A 23,639-nucleotide genomic window follows, 5' to 3' on the forward strand; every position below is an offset into this window, starting at 1 on the left:
CATCCCACGCATGGTGAACAATTTTGAGAGAACATGGACTTCTAAGAAAAGACGCATAAGCCATTCTGGCAAGAAGAAACACCAACGGCAACACAAAGAAAGACGTGCCCCAATCCAACCAAAAGCCAATCACTTTTTGTGGTTTCGCGTTTTTTCCACCACCACTCAACATTCAACACCTCGAGTTCGAGTTGCAGTTAGGAAAGGTGGTAGGGAAGAATAGAAGGAAAATACAACAAAGAGCGGTCTGCCGAAAAGTATCGCAAAACTCGACGAGCGTCATCAATTCTAGTCTTAGAGCTTTTAGCGAGGTAAAAAAGCAGAGCTGATTGTTTTAAGTACCAAGTCTAGGTACATTCTGACCCAACTGCCCACGGGTATGACAGTTGAGAATTAGCAAATTGGATAAGAAAAAAAAAATACTCAAGTCATGTTTGTTGTCCGAATGCACTTTGAGGTATGGAATTGCAACGTGAATAAATAGAGCTCTTTGTTTCGATTTGGCGAATCATTGTCAGTTCACCCTGGAGGAATAGAGCCCCCTGATAATGGGTAATGGGTAATAATGAAGCCCCTGTAATGAAATCAATTTGAGAGTGTATCCACTTTAGTGAATTCCCATACTATGCCAAATTCTGCCCTCATTGACAGACGATAAAAATGTGCGCAGATTAGATCTTGCAATCAAAAGCCGAATTTTTTTAGGGTACAAGGGTTTTTTCCTGTTCCAAAAAAAGGAAAATGTTGTTCTAAGATAGTATCATTAAAAAAGACTTAGTCATTAAAGATATTATTTAGAATCATCATCGCAAACAAAATGTCACTTCTCAACTGGAAAATGGAACAAATCCCCCCAATGCAATCACTCGTTTTCCTTCTCCCTGCTGTTTTGGACCCAACGTGAGACTACTTTCGGAGGTACCGCGCTTTAACTGTGTTATTCTCTCTACATTCCGGTGTGTCTCTTCCCTCGTAATACAGTGTATTAGCTGCGTGTAAGTGTGTAGTGTATGTGTAGAAAGCTCTGTTGTTGTGGTATGAGTCAGCATGAAGTTCAAGAACAAAGGAATCTGTTTCCATTTTATCACCGTTTCCCACGTGTGTAGCTCATAAGGAGGAAAGTCGTTGCGGCCATATGTATATCCGCTATCCAAAGTGGTTATTCTTACCTGAAATGGAGAGAGGGGGAAAATAAGTCATGATTCCGCATGCATCAACACCATAATCATCATCATCATCATTGCAATCCTCGAAGGAATAGGGGAGGTCTTTCCCGTTGCCAATAATGTATCATTATTAGTGTTAAAGCATTTCCCAGAGGGAAAAACCTCGTCATGCAGCACCTTTTTTAAGCCACTCACTCGTCGTCAACAAGGTTGAAAGCATGCAATTTTGATCTTGAAACCTGAGTGTGCGATAGCATCTGCAGATTTGAACAACAAGCATTTTTTTATTTCTGAAAGAATCGTGCATAACGTTTTCGTTATACCTAGCTAGGTTCTTGAAACCCAATTGATCCCAACCATTTTTGGCCATTCTCGGAATGGTTACGAAACACAACGTTCAAGCTGGCTAATACAATAGAAATATGAGCTACTATGTACGTACGTATTTTAGCAGCGGAGGTTTCCAGAGCTGGAGACACTCGGACTGAAGCCAGAACCTTTCCCATCAAACCCTCTTTCCTTCCTTCCCCTCCTCCCATCCTCCTCCCTTCCGCTCTAGACAATAAAAACGGTGGGTTGTGGTGAAATCAAATTAAAAAGATATTCGAGCTACTCACCCCCGGCATGGAAATACAGAAACGCAAGCAAACGAGTCGTTCCCCTCTCTTGGTAGGAACAGTGAACCACGAGAAGGGGAATAATCCACCATCAAAACAGAGGAAAGCACAAGACAACCATTGAGAAACAGGGTCCATGTACCACACACTAGATAAACAGGCCCTCTGACAAACTTAGTATGCCGCTTGCCTTTGAAACAATGTGGTTCTTATTCATGGAAAGTGGGACGGGGCACACTGGAAACACATGGAGAGAAAACGAGGGGTTGGAAGCATTTTTCCCCAATTGAAATGGGTGTGTGCTGTAATGCAGACTTGACACTCAATGGAAACAGGAACGGTTCCATGTGCTCGATCTGATATTGGAAGCAATCCCCCCGAGTTGTAAACCTGCCTGGGCAAGACATGAACTTTACGAGAGCCGGCCTAGCCTGACCAACCCAGAGAGGCCAGTCGAGTCTCAAGAGTCCTCAAGAGAGCATGGAATATTTTTTATTTCATCCTGCTCCAAGGACCACAAAGACCAAATGGGGCAATCCAGGTCTGGGAAGGCAGGAAGGAAGTAAAAATCTTTCATATTAAAGTTACGAGCGTCCTCGTCGGTTGGTTGTAATTGGGGAGATACGACATGAGTGGACCAACCAGGAAAAAGTTATTGTTTACATTTCGTCCTCTTCTTCACTACATTCTTCACGGTCCCATGTTCCTTTTGACTTCCTCACCAGCTACGCACTTACTACCGTATATCCAGTACGTCTTGCTTGCAATACGTAGTTGCCTGGGCCACGTTCTTTATGGACAACTAAAACGAGTGAACCCCAGCTGGTTTGACAAACTGTACACCGGGGTTTTGATCCAATTGTATGGCCCCTGCCTGTCTGCTTGCCTGCACCACATTACCTTTGTCTTGAGTGTGCAACAACAACTTGTTTAGGAGACAGACAGTCAGAAAACTTTATGACAACTCTCCTCTTACTACTACTACTACTATTTCATATCATATGAGAACGAGACAAGAGACCAAAAAAGCCAAGGTGAACAACATTGTCAGGATTCACCATCGCCATTGGAGTGCAAGAAATGTTAAAAGATTTAATTCGGTTCCATACAGAGCCATCCGAATTTAAGGGTCGTCTTTGGGGAGGATTGAAAATCCATTTAGAAGACGTTCATTAAGGCGTCTCTTGGGACACATTCTTGGGGAGTTGCTCAACGGAATGAGGATCGAGAAGTTCCTTTCCTCCCCTATGTATGTTTGTATGAAGTGCGTTGTCTGGGGGGGTTGATGATGGAAGACGAAACATTCCCGTCTAATCTCGGGCAAATCCATCCCATCACTGTCTTTGACAAACGAAAAGTAGGTTAAAGACGTGTCAGTCTCAAGCACTGGATGCTGTAGTCTCCCCATGCAGGAAAACTCGTCTGTGGACACGCGATAAGCTCCAAAAGATGACGACATCATCCGGAAAGTAGCGCAAGAACCGAAGAGTAAGGAGACAATCATTGGCTCTGTTCTAAAGCCCTTCGAGGGCTCAGAGGATTGGCATATGGAACATGATTTTGCCCGAGTAAGTTGCTGATCTTGCTTCCTTCCTGGGAGCGAGTAGCACGAGGTAAAACTGGCCTCCAACCCGTGCCTTCTACGTATGTACTAGTAGTCCTCGTGTTGATGCAAGCAAGAGAAATTCCTTGTCATCACAAATTCCCTGCGCTTTTTTTTGGCCAGGATCCTTCTCCTTCTCTCTCTTCATCTTGGTGGTTCGTGCTCCTCTCGTCGCTGGGAAAACGGGATGGGCGATGCAAAATGCCAAATTGGGCCATAAATACAGTGACAGGAGCCCATCAATTCGCTCTCAAAGGCAGCGAGGGGTTAAATGATTTGAATGCTCTAGATCTCATTCGATTAGCAAATCATCCGTGTTCCAAGAGCTCGCATACTTCCCTCCGGACTTTGTTCCAGGGACATTCTGGTCCATGATTGGATGATGAGAGAATTCACCTCGACACTCTTGGCTCGACCCGACAATTCGATCGATGAATGGTCAGTTGCCAAGAAACCCCGGGTACGACCATCTCCTCAGATCTCTCTCTCTCTCTTTCTTTCTTTACACCCGCTACACATTACAGACAATGCTCACCAATGGAATGGAATAGCCAGTCCGCCATTACTCCTACCTCAAAAACGAACTAGTAATGAGTCCGTGTTGAATGTCAACCAGTTTCAGGAGCAGAATCGAAATTAACGATAGACTTGGAGCCATTGAACAAGAACAAAAAAGTGACCGTATCGATATACGTACCCACATACAAGGCACCAAGTCGTATCCTCGAGTTATCCGGCCAGCACACATTCTCCCACACATGTACATGTACGTACACATACACAATGGGTCAGTCGGCATCACATGATGAAGAAGCAACGAGGCCTCCGCATGTGTTTGTCAATATGTTGTTCGAGTGTGCAATGTGCATGTCATAGATACGCATTGCTGGAATGGCGTTCATAGTCCAGCGATTCCGAGCCACTCAACTCCGAGAGTTACACGCTCGACGTGTAACACGCCTCAATGGCACAGCGTTCCTGGATCCTTATCTAGTGGGGCCAAGTCTGTGGTGGAAGCCCAAGCTATGCTATTGTGCTACTGTAGTATGTACATATGGTCTGCATTCTCAGTTCCTGGTCCAAGAAAAGAGAAAGAGGAGGACCAGAAGAGGGAGAGAGAGAGAGAGAGATTGGCCGAGTGATGATGGTATTATGCAGAGCAATACCCACCCATCCACCACGGATAGAATATGGTATTCCAAGACCAGGGCAAGAAGGTTGGCATACACACGAATGATAAGAGGAGCAGACTGAAAAGGCCAAGCTCCAATCTTGGCAAGGCCAAGGTCTCAAAACAGTACAAGTGGAACGGAGCAGATTGACATCAGATCAACCCCAAACCTTTGTTCCCTTGAAAGGGGGAAAAGCTCTACCCCGTTGTTCCGTTGTTGAGTGATGAGACGAATTGGGGAAATACGCTCGGACGCGAGACAATGTATCCATCCTCCAGAAGGAATCGTTCGCGTAAACATTACTCACGACACATGAGTCCAACACCCCCTTGGGTGACTGCTTATGTAAAACAAGACAAAAACAGGCTTGATTATGAGAAGGCACAGTGTTGGGTAAAGTGTTGGGATATCTGCATTCAGTGTGTATGGTGATGCATGGGCAAGGGTGCAAGGAAGATGTACTACACAGAGGCAAGAGAAGGGCAATTAACACCCGAGTAACGGGGGTCTCCGAAACATTGATGACAAATTATGAGCAGACCCCCTTTTGAAGAATGTCATAACATGCCAGGGTTCAAGACCGAAGAATATTCACAGGTGGCACACGTTGAAGTTTATTTGAGCAAGTTTCAAGCGCGAATCAAGCCGAGTATTTCTTTTATCAAAAAACTGTACCGACACCCCCAATGTCTCCCATGAAAACACACCATTCGGTTTATGTGGGGATCCTATATTTTCTACAACGCGGTTTTTTTCTCTTTACATATTCCCATAATAAGTCCCTGAATAAAGCATTATCAATACCACAAAGCCACGCTTCCGTTGCTAATGTAACAAATTTACTTTGGCCTCAGCAGCTTTTCATGCACGGATATTTAAGAACGAATCAAGTAGTTCGGTGATTGTAAAACGAAATAGAAATTGAAGTAGACGAGGGTGAGCAGGCAGGAGGCAAAATGTATCCCTGACTTGTCGTTGTTCCAACCCTGAGTCCAGATTCGCTTCTTTGTCGTTCCATGTTCCCGCCAATGGCATTTAATTGCCTCTTTACAATGTCAAAAACTGGATGGTTGCCATTGGCGGAGACCACGCCTCCTTGAATGTTTTTTGAAGGCTATTTCGTAGAACTCGTTCTTTCAGACCAAAAGGAGCTTTCATTCAATATTCGTCGCTCAGGCAAGGTCATTACACTTAGTCTAGGCGCCAATGCAGTCATTGCAGAAGTATAAGTAATGCCGTGATGAAAATGAAACGCATTTATACGCAATGTATTCGACGACAGGTTTGTAGCATAGGTTCCCCGCTCAAATATCTCGTGTAGGCAAGAAATGCAAAAGACTTTGGGTGAATGTCAAAGCAAGCTGAATGCACTTTTTTGCGGGGAAGGCTCTCGTTTTTCAAGGTGGACCCCAAATACTGTATATATATGCACTCACTCACACAAAATCGAGCCCAAGCTGACTTCAAAGTGAGGCGAATAAAATATTCATGGTTTTCGGGCAAAACTGGCTCTCTTTCTTTGAGCAGGATACCATCTCCAATGCGTATATTTTTGTCCTTCAGCTTAGATAAGGCCACTTTTCCGTGGTCTTTTGCCGGGCAAGGATAAAGCATGGGGCGAAAAGGAAGGAGAAAAAAGGCTGGGTAATGGTGGGTTCCTGGTTTGATAAAGGCCAAATCCTTATCTTGGAGACTCGTGGAAGGCCAGAGAGAGGACTTCAGAGAAAAACTCTCGATTTCAATACATTGTGAGCAACTAAACATTTGGAAGAGGGGCCTGTTTTGGCCGATGGTGGACCCCCAAAGGGACTCTTGGACCTTTCATATGTGTTATTCAGAGAGCAAGGCCATTTCCGCTTGGTCCTTTGATTCTCCAACGTATTAATTAACTGACAAGTAATTAGGTCAATTCAGAACTGAAAGACCATTCATTAAGCAAGAAAGCCAAGGTTGAGAGAGGAACACCCTTCAATGACCCATCATTCATCAAGTCCCATAATGTTCCCCATGGAAGAAAGCCAATTACTACCAAAAAAGTAATTCCAGGTGAACGGCTGTGGTAAATTGTGGTCTTAGAGCCCGACCAATAATCATATCAGGCTCTGACAGATTTCCAATGCCATGTAATGTTCCATTAAAGTCATTTGTCGCACATGGGACCAGGTAGTTCCATACCAATATCCAAAAAAGGTATCATGGAACAGATATTACATCTGCTTTGTAGATGGCTCAAATGCCCCCAAAAATGATATGAAAAAGTGCTCAAGACTCAAAGGTCAATTCTTCTTCTTTTACAGTGAGTTCCAACGGTCATGAAATTAACCGAGATATTGTCACGACATTCTAAGGCGAAAGAAAAAAAAGACACAGTACGGAATGAAAGTGTTCTAGAATACTCTGCTAAGCAAAAGAGAGGGGGAACTTTCCCTGCCTTTTGTCTTTGTCAAAGGAATTTTCCAGGTTCATTAAGGCCAATGAGAGGAGCATTGTGAACTTTTCAGGTAGGCTCGGAAATGGAATTTACAATGGAACACAACCGAGAGTAGTTAGAAGTACTGGAGTTGTACTCCAAAGCGTGATTGATCAAGTACAGCCTCATTGTACCGACTGCAGAGTCATCAAGAAGTACCCTAAAATTGAAGGCTGCTTGCTGGCTGGGTGAAAATAAGGTTGGCAGATTGGAAATCCAAAATGACAGATCGAGGAAAAGCCATTGCTCAAACGTGACAGTCACGACAATTAATCAATCTCGTTCGCAGAAGAATTGTCAACAAATCTTTCGATTTGTCATGCTCACAAATTTGGAACAGAAATAACAACAGCAACATTTGAGCTGGTGGCCAAGCTTCTTTCGAATTTAAAATGTTCCATATTTTTGCCTCAACACAGAGAGAGAGTGGGAGAGCTTTTTAAAGCGGGAGTCAATTTATCACCTCACCAGACATTTCTTGGCGACCTTCCGCAAAATTTCGAGCCATTGACAAATTCACACAAAAACAGGATCCACCTGAAGACATCCCCTCTTTCCCCCTCCAGCCAACTTAGACTGAGGGACTTCACTCATCCATCATGAGGGAATGCCAAAAATGCCTTTTTAAAAAAGGCACTAGTATCCATGGTCGGATATTTTCCCCAAAGCCATCATCCTTCTTGAGTTCCAAAAAAGTCACCACGAACGCTTTTCGGGCAGTTCTTCACTATCCTTGGCCAGCCCAAAAACCGAAAAAAAGAGAGACAGACAGAGAGAGAGAGAAAAAAACTGGGTCTAAAATTACTGCAGATCCCAATTTTTGGAAGCCCATTTGCTACACAATGGAACGTGACAGAGTATATAGTGTACAAATTGTACCATACATGTGGTGAAGGCTGGCACTGAAATAGAATTGCAACATGAGCCAGTGACTGGGGCTGACAATTGGGAAATAAACAAAGGTCGCTTTACTCGATGTTCTATGGGAACAAAGGCCAACTTCAGTAGAACATCATTCAAGGCCCCCAAGACAAAGAATGAAGGGAGGCCTTCGCCAAACAAAAATTGCACATTTGAATGCAGAAACGTCAGAGAGAACAAAACTCAAAATACCAGACAAAGCTCTAAAAAAAACTTGGGAGACATTAGGTTTGGCCAAGGTCGACAAGAAGGCCAGTCCAAATTAAATTCCTGATCCCTCGGCAGATGGAACGTGGAAGCCTCGTTTGCATGAAAAGCCATTTCATCTTAAGCTCCAAATTGAACATTATAAAAGTTTAAAGCACTTCTCCCTCCCCTTCTTTTTCTCATTTTCAGTCCATTTGTCCTGGATCATGCAAGGTCTTGATCGTGGAACAGTTTCCTTCGTTTTTAAGAGTGAACAACCAAAGAACCCGGGATCAGAGACAAGAAAAGCATAATGATGTAGAAGTTTTTTGGGTCAAGTTTAGTCCCAAAAAGGCCGAGGCCAAAGCGAAAGAAGAGGAAGGAAGAGAGAGGGGGGAAAAGAACGAGGAGCTAAGCCCAAGTGGCTGGCAGTCTCACGTTCGGCCTTCCGCAAGCGCTACTACGTACAAACTACGGCGGCTTCATACTACCTTCAGTAGTAGTCTCTCAACTCCCAAGTCTCTCCCATTTTAGATTGAAGTCTTGAGAAGACCCTCGACGGCGTCGTCCTTCTTCTTTTTCCCTATCTAAACCCACAGCACTTTGTAGTAGTCCTCAAACACTGGAAGAACCCATCTTGTACTCGAGTTATGGGAGTTGGGTTGACTCTTTTTCTGTACGTTTAGCGGAAGCGTGGATAAATACCAACACCCTCATAGAAAATGAGTCAATAGGGCAAACAGAAAATCGCCTCTTGTTTGGGAATATCATTTGGATTCATCGATCGGTTCAGTAATGATTCATTGTTATCAATTTGATCGCCCTCAATTTCAGGTCGTTCTCCGTTGGCACTTTGGGTCAATTCAGATTATTCGTAAAGTAATCATTACATTTTCCTGGCATGCATTGAAATTTCTGCTTTGAACCTTTTAGTTAGTCTTGGCAGAACCTTCGCGAATGATGGTCATGTTGAGCTCTTTTCTTCGAAGACCTTGAGTAGAGTGGTCCTCTTCTCTGTTTCTCCCCTCTTTTTGGTGTGGAAAGACCAAGGGAAAAAGAGGCCTAGTTGAGAAAAGGCCGGACTCAAAAGAGGGAGCAAAATGGAATGAATGCTTGAAATTGGCCTCACAGACAACCTCACCTCTCATTCCATGAGGTTTGAGAGGCTTAAAGGCAAGCTTGAAATAGACAAGACACATTTCCCCCATGGTTATTGGAATAGGGATCCTCATAAAATGGCCGAGGAAGAAACCTGGGAGCCAGCCATTAAATACCTAATAAAAGGGGAGCCTGCACAATATAAATACTATATGTAGCTACATGCAAGATGATTGCACGTACACTAGGCTTAAAAGTAAACCTGCCTTTCGACTAGAAGATCAGACCAGACCAGACTCGCAAACCATTATCGCCGACAGCAATATCATGAGCTCATAAAGGCCGTAATGAAAAAAATAATCCCTGTATTCTCTCCTGGTCTGTGCGTGTGTGTGTGGATGTCTCTCTCGGTAGCTCAGCAATCGAATGGACATTTTCTATTTATCTCTATCTCGCTTTGGCTCCGTTGGTAAGTTGCTGGCCCGTGCAGTTCTAAGTTAGAGGAGCTACCCACCATACTACTAAGGGGTCTTGCTGAGAAAAGTAATTCCAAAAGTAATCTTCTAGGAGGAGTGTTGAAAGCCAAATGCTCTGAAAAAAGCCACCCAGAGACCGCAACAGAGCTCAGCGGGACTAAGGGACGAAGGCCCTGGCTCCACTAAAGCACTGTAGGCCAAAGAAGAGAAGGAAAAGGAAGGAAAAGAAGAAGAAGAAGAAGAAGAAGAAGTAGAAGAGGAGGAGGCATTTCCAATTGCAATAATGGACAGCACTTTTTAAGTTCTTCCGCCTCCTCGACCCGCAAGCCGTCTGTCTGCTGTAGTGTACGAACCCACTATAGAGCTTGAGATACGCACCACGATATTATTATTGTAGTCTCCTTTCGTCCATTCAGTGAAAGGACGATGAGGATATGACCATGTTGAGATGAGGGATAATAAGTGCGTTAACGTTTGCTCAGCTGTTCATCTCCCTATTCAATAAGGATTAAGTGCCAATCAAGAAAATTGCCTCCACTCCCGTTCTCACATGAATAGGAATGAGCCATTGATAATGGTTGGTGATGATGAGACAGCAAGCAAGTGACAATAACTGAGCATGCTCGATTGGGCCCCTCTCATTTTCCATGTTACTCCTCGGCCTCGACGACTCGCCTTGATTCTCTTCCCATCAAGAATGATCATGAAAACGAGAAGAATCTGTTTGGGACACAAGACAGTGTAGCATACCTACATAGTGGTGCCTGCTACAGTATGTAGAAAGGAGGACAGAGCGGAAGAAAAGTTGATCAAAACCACCTCGATCGAGGATCACGGAGCTCTTTGTCCGTTTCCTGGACATACGACGACCATGTGGAACCGTGAGAGAAAGAGAGAAAGGGGGGGGGGCGATTGATCGAGGTCTTTTGGCCTTGTTGACCTTGATTCGTCTCGAAACAGTGAAGGAGGAAGTATGCAAGTAAGTACAATATGGATATTCAGTGATGCAGAATCAAGCTGTTGTGCTGGACACAAGGCCGTGTGTTCCAATGCGAGAAGAGTTTTAGCTGGTCCTCAATGGCCTTAGTGAAGGACGAAGGACGGAGGATGAAGGCCAATGTGAGCCAGACCTCCAAGTGGTTCTCCTTTGGCAGAGTTGTTGGCACCAATCTCAGGGGGGGGAGGCTGGAGGAGGCCTCCACGGGCCCCGATGCACTCTTTGTACTATGGAAACGCCACCACTACCATCGCCACCACATGAACAGCGTGAACAAGGCCGAAGAATAATGGAGCATTACTTCCACGTGGAAACCCTGATGCAAATGTGCGTGTGTGTGTATGTGTGTATTTATTTATATGTGAGTGTGCCTGAAACCACACCCGTTACTTGAACGGGGGGAGGGGGTAAAGGGAAGGCCCTCTACAGTGGACTGACAAAACAGATAAAGCGATTGATCTCGTCATGAAAGGAAAACAGCACAATAAAAAACCATTGTTCTTCGACGTATTCAAGGGGGCTCTTTTAGATGTTTTTGAATTGGTCGAGCCGAGATCGATTGGAAGGCATAGGCTCTTTTAGATGTTTTTGAATTGGTCGAGCCGAGATCGATTGGAAGGCATATTCATCGTTTGCTTCCTCAATCTTTCATGGAGGAACCAAGACACACACTCTTCTTCTTTTACTTGAAAAATCACGCTTCAACACTCACACAAAAAGCCAGAGACAAGGTCGTTGGTATTTCAATGCTGCTCGAGTACTCGCGGTACTGGTACTGGTGGTGGTGGTGTTGGTGTTGGTATTGGTGATGATGACGAAGACGAAGAAGAGTGTGAAAATCGCCAGCAATTCCCATAAAAAAGACAACGGGAAGAATCACTCACGCTCATCACGCACCATACGTAGAAGGAGGGAGGGTGTTGATCCTGATTGGATGCCAAAAATTACTCTTACAATGTGTCTGTGTGTTTATGTGGAGATTCACTCGTCATTTGATCATTGAGCGGAAGCCGCAGAAACCATGAAACCATTGGAATTCCATCGTTATCACTTGGATTGTTAGTACGAAGACACTCGGCCACCCGCACATGTGTTTGAAATGCCAGAAGCATGCTGATGCAAACAAGATTCTCAAGACATGCTTTGAATATATACAGTATATTTACGCGTTACCGGATATTGGAATTGGGAATGCTGTCGCCGTCATCTTTGACTCTTAAAAAAATCGACAAGATCGTGTCCCTGGCGGCGTCCTTGAGCTACATAACTTTGTTCACGGAGGACCGACCCATTTTTAATTTGTGTCTGAAATTGGTTTTGCGTGTAACACCGCTAATGGATCTATCTTGGCATAGGGAGAAATTACCACTTGGAATGAGCCAATGTGTAATTAGGAACCATAACTTAACATCGCCAAGAAATAATGAAAGTAATAGTCTCCCTAACGTGAAATGAGGCAAAGGTTGCGAGAGTATCTACCGCTTCATTCCAAGTGTTAAAAGGCCCGAAGTGAGCTACCTCGCAAGCATTTTTTGTAGAAATGGAAGAGAATTGAAATCGTAAGGGAACGGCTTGAATTTCCGTGTTCAAATGGGGCAACTATTCACAAATATGAGAAAAGACCTTGGTACTTTCACAAACAACCCAAAATAGGGCCCTCACTTGACATGTTCCCTGACGAAAAAGGCTGCTCTTCATCTCGAAAATGAAATTGTTGTGCAAACGCACAAACACTCAAGTCACTCATTCATTCTTTCACAGGACAAAAGAGGGCATTTTTTCGAGTCTCTTCTCTCATTTTCGCAAGTTCCCTGGCTCTCTTTTTCTCTTTCAAGTTTTTTCGAGCACCAACATCATGAAAAGGAAAGAGATCTTTGAGATGTCACAGCCATGGACATTAATCATGTTTTAAAGGGAACGCGGAACGTATTTCCAATTCCAACTTTTTCCCTACCTCTTCGTTGTATAAAGACCGTGCGGGTGTAATAGTTGGCCTCAGTTTGAGCGCTTAAATCCATACCGGGGACCACATACTCTCCTTATGAACAAGTACGCATAGTAATGGAAACAACGCGTTCCACCCTGAGTTTTATGGGATATGGCTCACTCTGCTGTACGATATGTATGAACCAAGTGGTGTTGGATAAGGCAATGGTGGTGGTGGTAGTGGTGGTGGTGGTGGTAGTTAGTCGTTAGTAGTTACTTCCATTTTATTTGAATTATGAGAGGGCATATGTCAACCTCGATTATGTGTCATGCCAGCTAACCGAGAGAAACGAGAGAGGGAACAGTGACATTAGGCCTAATAACAAGCTACTTTACCACTCAAAGAGCCTTTATGTTGCGCAGAGTAGAGCTAGAGCGTTGGGCCTCAAGCGGTCCACAAGTACAAGATAGGTATGACACTCGTCATTCGGTTTTAATGTGGATATCTACGAGCAGTTGTGCTATTTTGCTAATGGCACGCATTTGGTAGATTTGACCTCAAAAAGGGTTCTCTTGTGATAATTTTCTCCCCATCTCCTCCTATGAGGAAAGAAAACACACTCAATTTGTACAACTCAACCAACGTGAGAGGCTCTATCTACTACACGTCTTGTAGGGTCAGGGTAAGAGCCTTTTTTTAGCTCGTCCCAAGCAAAGTAAATGTCAAAATTAAGCACGCAAAAGTGAAAAGTTCGTGCCTTCGAGACATTATTATATCCAAGCCAGTCAAGCTCGTCCGTCCACTCTTGCTCTACTAGAAGCAACGTAGAAGTGGAACGAACTCGAGACCAGGATGAACAACGATTAAAAAGTCTTCATTGTGAGCATAATTAACTGGCAACCCATGTCTTCCAAGTCTTCCAAGTCTTCTCTTTGTCAGAAACTAACGGCGTTGGTTTTTAGCGGAAGAGCGAGAAGACCAACATCTCATCTTTGGATTGCAATGATATTATCCAAGCATGTCTTGTTCTCTTGGTGATTTCAAATGCTCGGTCGGATAAACAATGTCACCTTTTGGCCTCATTTGACAAGGGGATCATCATTTATTGAAGGTTCTCGAGCAGAAGCCTCCCAATGTCAAATTTCTGTTCAGGGGGATTGGTGAATAGGGTCATCATTCCAAGGCCACGAAAGCGAATGACGGCGGTGTTGTTATTGTTGTTATTGGTGGTGGTGGCGGTTGTGGTGGCGGTTGTGGAGGAGGTGCATTTCACAACTCTGTTTACAGCAGACTGCTGGAAAAGGCATTAATTTTAACAAAGCGAGTGCATCATCCTTGGATTACAATAAGTGGGTGGATGGAAGGATGGAAGGATGGAAAGAGGGTCGTTGGAATTCATTTTCCACTACTACAGCTATTTGTCACATTCGGCCGATGTTTCAACGGAGGCGGAGGAGAAAGAAAGAGATGAAGAATCGTCGATCATGCACCTGCTTGCCTTTGTCCATTCACACACCGAGGTCGTCCTTGGAAGTTGATTTTGGACAATTTGCTCGTGAAATTTATAAAGAACCAACATCTTGGTGTGATACGCTCTTGATAAGATTCAGACAACCATCTGAGACCACATGCAGTATGGACGACCGACCAAGTAACAACGCATTTGTAAATGGGAGGCACAACAACCGAGTTCCTGAGAGACTGGCCGCAATTTTTCCTCGTGGATGCTCATCTCCATACGATCATTTGAGGAAGTGTTTAACAACTCAGTGAGTGCATTCTATTTGAATGTGAAATAAAAATTGTCCACTTCTCAAACATGAGAGGACCAACAGATGACAGAGATATGTCTTTTCAAAAGACCTACCACGACAGAACGAAGCTAGTTACTGATGGTCGTCCGTGTATGTCGTACGTAGTTGCCGTTTCTGCGCTTCTTTCTTATGGTATATACAGTACGTACTGTACATACGTGTACGTATGTACTGTCTCTAGCCTTGACTCCTCTAGAAGATCAGCAAGTCGTGCAACATGAAGAGACTAAGAAAAGATTGGCATCTCGAGTGTAATTGGGACGAATTTTCTCGTACCTCCTTGATGCTCTTTCTTCAATGGTTTGAAAAAATCAGCAATCAAATACGCTCGCCATTCTTAGATCAACCACAAGGTGACCAATCCATGCCAAGGATCGTCGTCATCCCTTAACGTCGTGCCAACAAAGCCATCCCTACAAAACCAAGAATGACCAGGAGGTACGTGTGGAGGAGCAAGCAACTGCTCGGATCTCTTTCCACCACGGAACGAACCATGAACTCGACCACGTCGCACATGGGTTGGCTCTACGTCAAGTTCCATACCAATAGATAAGCGAGAAGGTGAGCACAATGATGAGTGGTTGAACCCTTCTCCACCTTGATATGTGCCTAATACTGATCTGATGGTCGGAAGCCTGGACACTCACCCAATATGCAAATGGGGATGAGACTTGAGTGCCTTGGAATAGATTTCCAGACGGTGGTGATTGCATTTAGGGTTGAACGATCTCTCATCCCAAAGAAAAACCAGCTTGGAGTGGTGCTTCAATGTAGCTCTACACTGTGTACCCCATTCACACGCATACACACACACACACCAACATCAGGGGTACGTGCAATGGTTGCAGTGTAGACGAAACAGACCGTTCGTTGGTTCAGGGGGCGTCATCCATCAGCTGGCTCTCTTAGAAGGGAGCAATTCTCCCAAGCAACAACCACGTACACTACTGGTACGTCCGTACGTACACCTTCAGTCGGAATAGAGGGTTCAAGATTGTGTCTCTCACGCTCAACTCTTGGATGATGGTTGTGGTTGCGATGACAATCATTGATTGCATGCTTTGGAATTGGATTTAATGTCTGTCGCCGAGGTAGGCCTTGGCGTTGGAGAATTGGGAGAATTGGGGGCAGAGAACAACAACAACAACAACCAAGTTGTACGTACATAGACTCGTGGAATGCCTGAGGGCTCTAAACGAGGTACAGGCTGTGTGGGAGGTTCTCAAGGAGGCACCCTGCTAATTCCGCTTGGGTCGGCTACTTGGTTGGTTGGTTGGTTGGTTGGGGAGTATATGTACTCTAGTTTGAACATTGGGAGACACACTCCCAGTTATATTATTTCCAAATGTGGATAGAAGATGAGTTGTTGGTTGCACATCGAGTATTTTGGGCATTTCTACCAAGCCACTCAAGGCTGATTCGAGGATGAGCTTGTCGAAGGACACGCCTCTTCGCCTTCGTTTTCATCTCCTCCTCCTCCTCCTCCTCCTCCTCCTCTTCATTTCCATAATCTTCCTCCTCCTCAAATTGTGTTGTTGCAGATGGCTACATATGAGATTGTGGCCTCTCTGGGCTTACTTTTTTCCCATTCTGAGCCACTTGAAACGAGTTTGACATACGTACGTATGCATCAAATGTTAATGTTTCTCTCATTGAACAACCCGGCACAAACGATATGATTGGTCTGGTCTGGTCGGGCCGAGATTACCGTGTGATTTATGGACATGCCTGGAGGATAGAGATTTCTCTCCAAGCAAGTCAATTCAATCGATTGTTACAATGACTGACTTTATGGAGCATGAACTTGAACCGGAGATAGTATTTCCTCGAAAGACAATTACTAGGCCATGGAAGAACAACGACAAAAACAACAAGAGTAAATTTGGCGACTTCATGTCCATTTTTTCTGGTGTTCTAAGAACGACTCGGAATCGAAAAAAAGCCCCACTTTTTCTTTTCGGCCATGTCAAAATGTAAAATCTTGTTGTACCTATCCATTGAAGATTCGCAAGCGACACTTTGTTCTCCATCTGAAGGGTAAAGACTAGAAACATGTGTGAGGCTGCGGAATAGGAAACGTGCTTTTTCCAGGTATTTTCGGCATCCAAGTAACACATCAAAAAATCCAGAGTTCCTGGCCCACATAGTACATATGCGCACACTCGAGGGCAGAAATGGGAAATGGGGTAGATACGAGCTACGTGTGTGTTTATTGGTCTTACCTTGTCTTGTTTGAGAATGCGCCGTCGACTCTCGGATCAACATGGAACACACGATTACGCACGAGACGATCACAGATTTCACTACGAGGAAAGACGGGACGCAAGCGGGACCACGACCCACTGATCCCCACCTGGTTCCGGATCGCTTCCTCGGGGTCGTGCCGACGATTTGTCCGACCATGGTGGCCACTGCAAACGTCGGACCCGCGGAAGACCCGAGATGGTTCAATCGGTGGATGATGGGCTTCCCAACACCTTGGCCACCTCATGGGTTTCACTGAGCATGGCAATTTTGTCGTTAAAAAGCAACACTGGATGATGAGGATGGTGAGCGGTGCTCTGATTCAACTCCGGTCACTGACTTCTCCAACGTCGTTGTCGATGAGCTACTCGGGGTCGTCCAACGAATGTGAACGAGGCAGGATGGATGCACTTTTTCACCCTTTTGTTATGGTTTGGCAGCTCAATCTCAGCCATGAACAACCGCTGGCCGGAGTGGTCGGTGGCTGTTGTTGGTTTTATTCTTGGTTTTAAAGCGTGAACTTCAAACCGGAAATGTGGCCCACTTGTGTTTTCTCCCAACAGTTTGAGTTAAGGGCGGAACAGGCCTGAAAACCACACAGACGATGGATGTTTCACTCACCAAGAAGAGTGCGCCACCAAGTGGATGGATTTATGCCAATTCCTGAGAATCAAAACTTGCAGTGTATATCGGTCTTGGTGTTGTTCTTCGAAAGTGAATGGTGGTGTTCTGGACGAGGTGGATGCTTCTGTTGTTGCTATGTTGTTCAGAGGCTTGTAATTGCCATTAGTGATCTTCTTCGGAGTGATGTTCAGTCGTTCGTCTTGGGTGATTTCTTGAAGTTAATGGACTTTTTGTTGATCTTTTTCCCCCATTCGCGCGGACAATGTTGTCTGAGCCAAAAGGAGGTAAGATGGGGTCCAAAGACGAGGAGGAATTGAAAGCAAAACTTCTCCACCACCACCAAAGACAAATCTTTGTTTTCCCTTTCACTCAAAATCTCGAAATCCTACATAAACATCGCGAGGTACGTACGAGTAGATGGATGGAGAACGAAGAAGAATTGGCTTGTCGCTCGGTCGTTTGTTCGTCTTGGTCAGCACCTTTGTCTTCTGCGGATTGACATAGTTTTCACATGGGTGAAGGGATGGAAAGGTGGTTTCGGCACTTGCTTGAACTGGCTAAAAACAGCTACTGCCAACAACAACTTGCCAGGTGATGACTTGCTTCTCTTCTAACCCGTGGATGCCGGCATGCATGGAGGGAAACTCTCCAATTTCATCAGCTGATCATGCCTCAGCCAAACCGCCAACACACGATCCTCTTCTCGCAATGGTCGAGCACCAACTAACTCACGGTCTGACTGACAATGCCTCGACTGTTGTTGTTCTTGTTCACCTCCTGCTCCTCCTAGTCCTCCTCCTCCTCCTCCCTCTCCGTCTCCGCCCAGTACTCTTGCTCCTCTTCTCGCCGTCTTTCGTTCTTTCCACACTTGGACATATCTTCAAGAACTTCTATTTTTTACTCGAACACTTTCCGTTCCAGGCTAAATTCAGCTTTGGCTGGACCAACAAAACGGCGCCGCCAAGGCCTCGTCCGAGCTCCATCCCCAAACTTGCCCTCCTCGTGGGGTCGATTTGAGACGTGAGGGCGCGCGAGCAGTCACATTTGCAGACGGCATTTGGCGCAGCGAAATGCCGGTGCAGAGCTCGTGAGGGAGAAGGCCTACCAGAAGGCCTGTTCTATTTTTAGAATTGCTCGACAAGAACAATTTCGCGGACGGAGGTTGCAGCGATGGACAGTAATGATGTAATGCGTTTATGGCGATCTAATTGGCACGTGCTAAAAGGAAAATTGTCCTGTGGTCTGAATGACGCTAGGGGATCGTTTTGAGGGAAAATTATGGCCCACAATTGAGCACATTTGGGAAGCCGTCTTTCTTGGCACCAATTTTGGCACGCATTTTCTCGAAAGTAATTTTCCACTGGCAATGGGCAACAAACCACGAATCTTCATACATATATCAAAGAAAACTAAAGCGATATCTCCCCGGAAACGGAAAACCACTCTGAGAGAATATTTGCAACTTGAATTGCAAACAAAAGAAGCTCTCAACCAAACAAATGCCTCAGTGCATCTACAGCTTCGGTTTTGCGACATTCCGGGAAATCCAGTCCTTGCTTGAAGAAAATCGTTTGGAATCCAGAGAGGCTTTTTTCCCCCCAGTGATTCAATATCATGGCATTCTTCCTCACTCCAGCCAAACATTAAAGCGCCATTCTGTTTCAATTTTTCGACTCGCCTTGCTTTATGGCTCCAACTTTTCATGCCTTTCGCTCCCAAGAGATGTTCACCAAACTCAAGAATGGTTCTCTTTTGAACAATTAAGCACGAATTTCTCATTAACCAAACGACTTCCACCCATAAAGTTGATGGCAACGTTCTTCAAGGACGACAGATGCCATTTCAAGTCCAAGTTTGTCAAAGCTTTCACTCAACGTAAGTCCTTGGCAGAAATTGCTAAAATCACTTTTAGCCTTACACAAGGCGTATGCAGTGGGATTACTCGATTAATAGAGAAAATTACTTTTAACCAATGTCGACATTTTGGCGTATAAGGAAAACATTTATTAAGCGAAAAAAAATTAGGCCTCTCTTGAAGTTACCCGGTAAAAAGTCTATTTCGTGCAGAAAATCCAGCCTTAGTTGCCGTGATATTACAAGCAATACCATTCTTAATTAGATAATATTTGAAAACTAACATTTCGAGACGATATAAAATGAAAAGAAGTGACAAAATAGTAATCAATGCTGAATTGTGTTGAATTTTCAAAATCTTCATGATACAAACATTGAATTCAAAAAGCGAAAACAAACAAAAAACAGTTGGCAGAAGGCATTTCAAGTAATAAATAATTAAATCCGTGACACCTGTTGAACTTATACCCTTTTTACACTTAGCAAAATTTTTGTGCCCATAGTGTCTGATGTTACAGCCAATGCCATATCCTTTATACTTACTAACTCTATGAAGAGAAAGTGTTTGCAAAACCCAACAGAACTTCTTATTAACTTTACTTTTTCAAGAACGAAAAAAATGCCCAAAATAATATCATTTTGTCACAAGCATCCAATTTCAACAAGATTGTCTTTTTACCAGTCATTCTTTGCAACATTTTTGTCAAATGATTTTTTTTAGAAAATATGCAAACCGACGTGATAATCACCGCCATATTCAATTTGCTGGAAGGCCAAATATACCAAATTAAAGTGGGAACTACTAGACAAATTATAATCTTTCATTTTAATTATACCAGGGGTTACATTCTTTGTAGCGGTTCGAACACAGAAAAAGAACAAAAAATATGGATGAAGATTTAATTTTTGATCTAATCATGCGGCAGGAAAAGGTCCCCAACAAGTAACAAGTTCAGAAGGAAGCACATTAGGACCCAAATGATAAACCGGCTGAAAATGTGAAAGCTACTAGAAAAATGTCGAAATAGAGTCGAAAAAGTGGAAAAATTGTATTTGTTCTGTAATATGTCCGTCCGAGTCCAAAACATGACCGTGTCAAAATTTCACACATTCAAATTCGAAATTCGAAGTCTCGAGCTATTTATAATGTCTTGTACCGTCTCGTGTTATTCTGATTGATGTGATAAGTCTCGAGCTATTCAAAATATCTTATAAAGTCTTGTGAAGCCAATTAAAAAGTCTTATTTTTCAAGATTATTTGTTAGATCTCAAGTTATTTCAGATGTCTCTTAAAGTCTTGAGTTATTAAAAATGACTTGTGAAGTTTTGAGCCATGCGATTTATTCAATGACTCTTTACAGCCTTGAAAATGGGTGCGTAAAAGTATAAATTCATGCTTCAAACCCAAAAAGTACATATTTGCCAGTTTTAGTAGTATTCTTCCGGGTTTTTATTTGTTCTTTGCCACTTTTCAATAGAGACAAACTAAAGTAACACTTTTATTTGATTGCGCTCAGGAGTGTTTGTAAGAACCTTACAAAACCAGCTTAACGTTTACTTTCCACGTTTTATCGAAGGGCATAAAAAATGAGTAAAAGGAAACATTCACGCATGTGCATCCTACGGTTTCTCAACAACTACTTCCATGGCGCCGAAAATATCCTATTGCATTTGTTGTAATTAAGCACACTGGTTGTTGTTCTCACCTTACAAGAATTCACATGTGTGTGAAGAAGATCCATAATGGTACATTAGATTGAGTTCAGGAGCGCCTGCAATACACCATAACACTTCAAATCCAGCACATCTTTTAGCACTATTCTCTTAAATCCACAACAAAAAACATCTCACAATAATATTATGTTATATTGCTTTCCATCATGCCACTTTCTTGATGGCCGGTTCACGACCAAATGCTTTGAGTTTTAGCTGAAAACTTTCTTTTCTATTTAAGAATTAGTTTAGGAGGACCTTGACGGGTTTTCTCAATTGTCCTTGAAGTTTATTATCTTTATTTGGTCCCGACAATTTTCTACGGCAATCCAACTTTCTTGACCTTCTGCCACATCAAAATACATGTCAACAAATTGCAATTAATTACATCTTAGTCAACGTAACGCAAAACTGAGATGTTTCTTCAATTACAAAATTCGATCATATTTCAATGCCTTATTATTTGCTAATCTACGGAATAGATCTAGATATGGCTGTACTATCAGCTCCTTCAAACTTGGTCTATGTGTTCTTATTGTCAATGGTATTCCCAAGTTTGTCATACGACAGAAATTATTTACAAATTATCTAGAAATTGAAAAAAAGATGCAATTAGCGACAGTTTGATCGTTGACCTCTAAGAGAGCTTTCATAAGCTCCCCAGGGTGTTCACAGGAGGCTCTGAGCTACAAGACACGAGATCAGAGACTCTTTCTTGCCACCTCTCCATACCCCGTGTAGATAAATCAGTAATGTTCAAACATTACAGAAGTAGTGGTCTGCTCCCTTGAAACACATCCATCTCTGAATAAGCAGAACTCAAACCCGTTTCCCCTCTTAGTCAACGTTCGTTGATCAGAATCATTATGCGTTTTACCAACTCTTTGATTGTTTGATGACCAATCCTATCAATCCTCTCAAACAAATCAAGTCATCTTATTTGTGATATCACTAGTGCAATCAGCTATTCGACATTGTATCCACTTGATCTGTTGACTCACTCTTGTATATGGTTATATTTTTATCTATTTTCTCCTCAACATGCACGTGATTTGCAAAAAGAGATCCATTATACTTGACAGACGAATCATTCCAAATACTGCTCATTCCAAGGTTCATAAAATATGAACGTTTGGATTACTGTGTATTTTCCAGATAACAGAACTCGTTCTTTCTTCAATCCAAAATGCGCACCTCCCAAAACCTACGTCTAGAATTCCAACTAGTTGGCATGAACGAAGGATGGAAAAGGTCGAGAAGGTTTCAACCAAATCTTGATCTGATTTTCGTGGTAGAATCACAATAGCAACACAATGGGTCACAGTTTGAAAAGCATATAGTAATAAATTGGTTTGTCAAAATATATGGGTTATGGTTGAAAGGCATAGCTCTTCGCCAACCATAATAAATACCAACGAATTACTCGGTTTTACTGTTGGAGACGCATCGAGGGAATCTAGTCAAACTTTACTTGATGAGATTGAAGGTTCATCTCGTTTCGCGTGTTCAAATTTCGCCCGATCAAGCAAGTTTATAGTGATATAAAATTCGTTGTGCAATTAATGTGTTGCAAGCTGTTCTGGTCTTGCCATTCGAGTACATATTACGTAGTGCTAGAGTAATAGGTTGCTGTGTGAGGCGTAATTTTCTCCTTGATCTCTTTTGGTCATGTCATCAAGTGCGAGAAATGAGCCGCGAAATTGCATCCAAAAAAACTCTTCTTTCACCACGACAGAGTGAGCACTGAGCACTGGTACCAAACATTGCTACCAAAGCTCAACTCAAAAGATGACATGGTTTGCTCTGCTCTGTTATGGTGGCACTTGGGTCACATTTAAATGGTCAAAATACTATAAAAACATTAATGATGTCCAAAAACCATATCTAATACTGAAATTGAAAACGAAGTTTCAGAACAGCGATTCGAATGGTCTTAAAATTGGCTCAAATTGACCCTGAGCAATAATTGCTAAATGGAAACAGGTTATTCCCAGCAAAATGATAGGACTACTTTTTTAAATTTCCAGGATCTTGTTCTTACAGAAATGTGGAGAAGCGATTGTTGCCCATCTCTAGGTGGATAAAGAGTTCTCTAGGGATCTCGTTTTGAATTGCCTTCTCTGGCCTTTTATCTTCCAACTTTTCCCTTTAATCAGAAAGATAAAAGTAACCTGGATTGCCTCTATACTTACTCCTCAGGGAAATCTCACTCATAGTTTTTGTTCTTGGATAAAATCTTAAAGGATTTATCCTAAAGTTTCAGAACTAAAAGAAAGATGAATCCACAGGTGGATATCATTCATCATAGATTTTGTTCGCAGTAATTTTTACATACATAGTTCTTGAAAGAACATATCCAAGGAAGAAGTCAACGCTCTCAATGGAAAACAAAGTTAAGTTTTCCCATTTTTATTATTATTCCTATATTAACACTGAAACATTGTCGGTAATTCGGCTGAATCATGCGACGGATTGAAGTTAATGAGCACTTAGAACTTGAAACAATTAATAAAGTGTTATTTTGAGTAAGTTGATACTTGGTACACCAAGAGGTACAAAAAAATTGTTTCACACATGATAATGATATAAATTGTAATTGCAAAAAATATAGATGAGAAACGTCGCCCTGTTGTCCACTTATAGAGACGTTCATGATTGGGGAATCGCCTTGTGAAGGTTATTAATGGCGAATGCATTGATTTTTGCATAAGAAAAGGAAGCATTTTGGCACTTGACCCTGGCAGAAAGTCATGCCAA

General features: G+C 43.0%; 1 protein-coding gene across 1 annotated transcript in view; it reads right to left on the reverse strand.

Moving 5' to 3' along the window:
* LOC131883912 (uncharacterized) overlaps positions 1-18,071 on the reverse strand; it is a 68,891-nt gene extending 50,820 nt beyond the window's left edge. The window contains exon 1 of the mRNA XM_059231554.1: positions 16,670-18,071. Coding sequence (XP_059087537.1) covers positions 16,670-16,850 — 181 coding nt within the window. The 5' untranslated portion in view covers positions 16,851-18,071. The remainder of the gene's footprint in view (positions 1-16,669) is intronic.
* Between the last annotated feature and the right edge of the window lie 5,568 nt (positions 18,072-23,639).

The sequence above is a fragment of the Tigriopus californicus genome, chromosome 1 (assembly GCF_007210705.1).
Source record: "Tigriopus californicus strain San Diego chromosome 1, Tcal_SD_v2.1, whole genome shotgun sequence".
In the NCBI taxonomy this organism is placed as follows: domain Eukaryota; kingdom Metazoa; phylum Arthropoda; class Copepoda; order Harpacticoida; family Harpacticidae; genus Tigriopus; species Tigriopus californicus.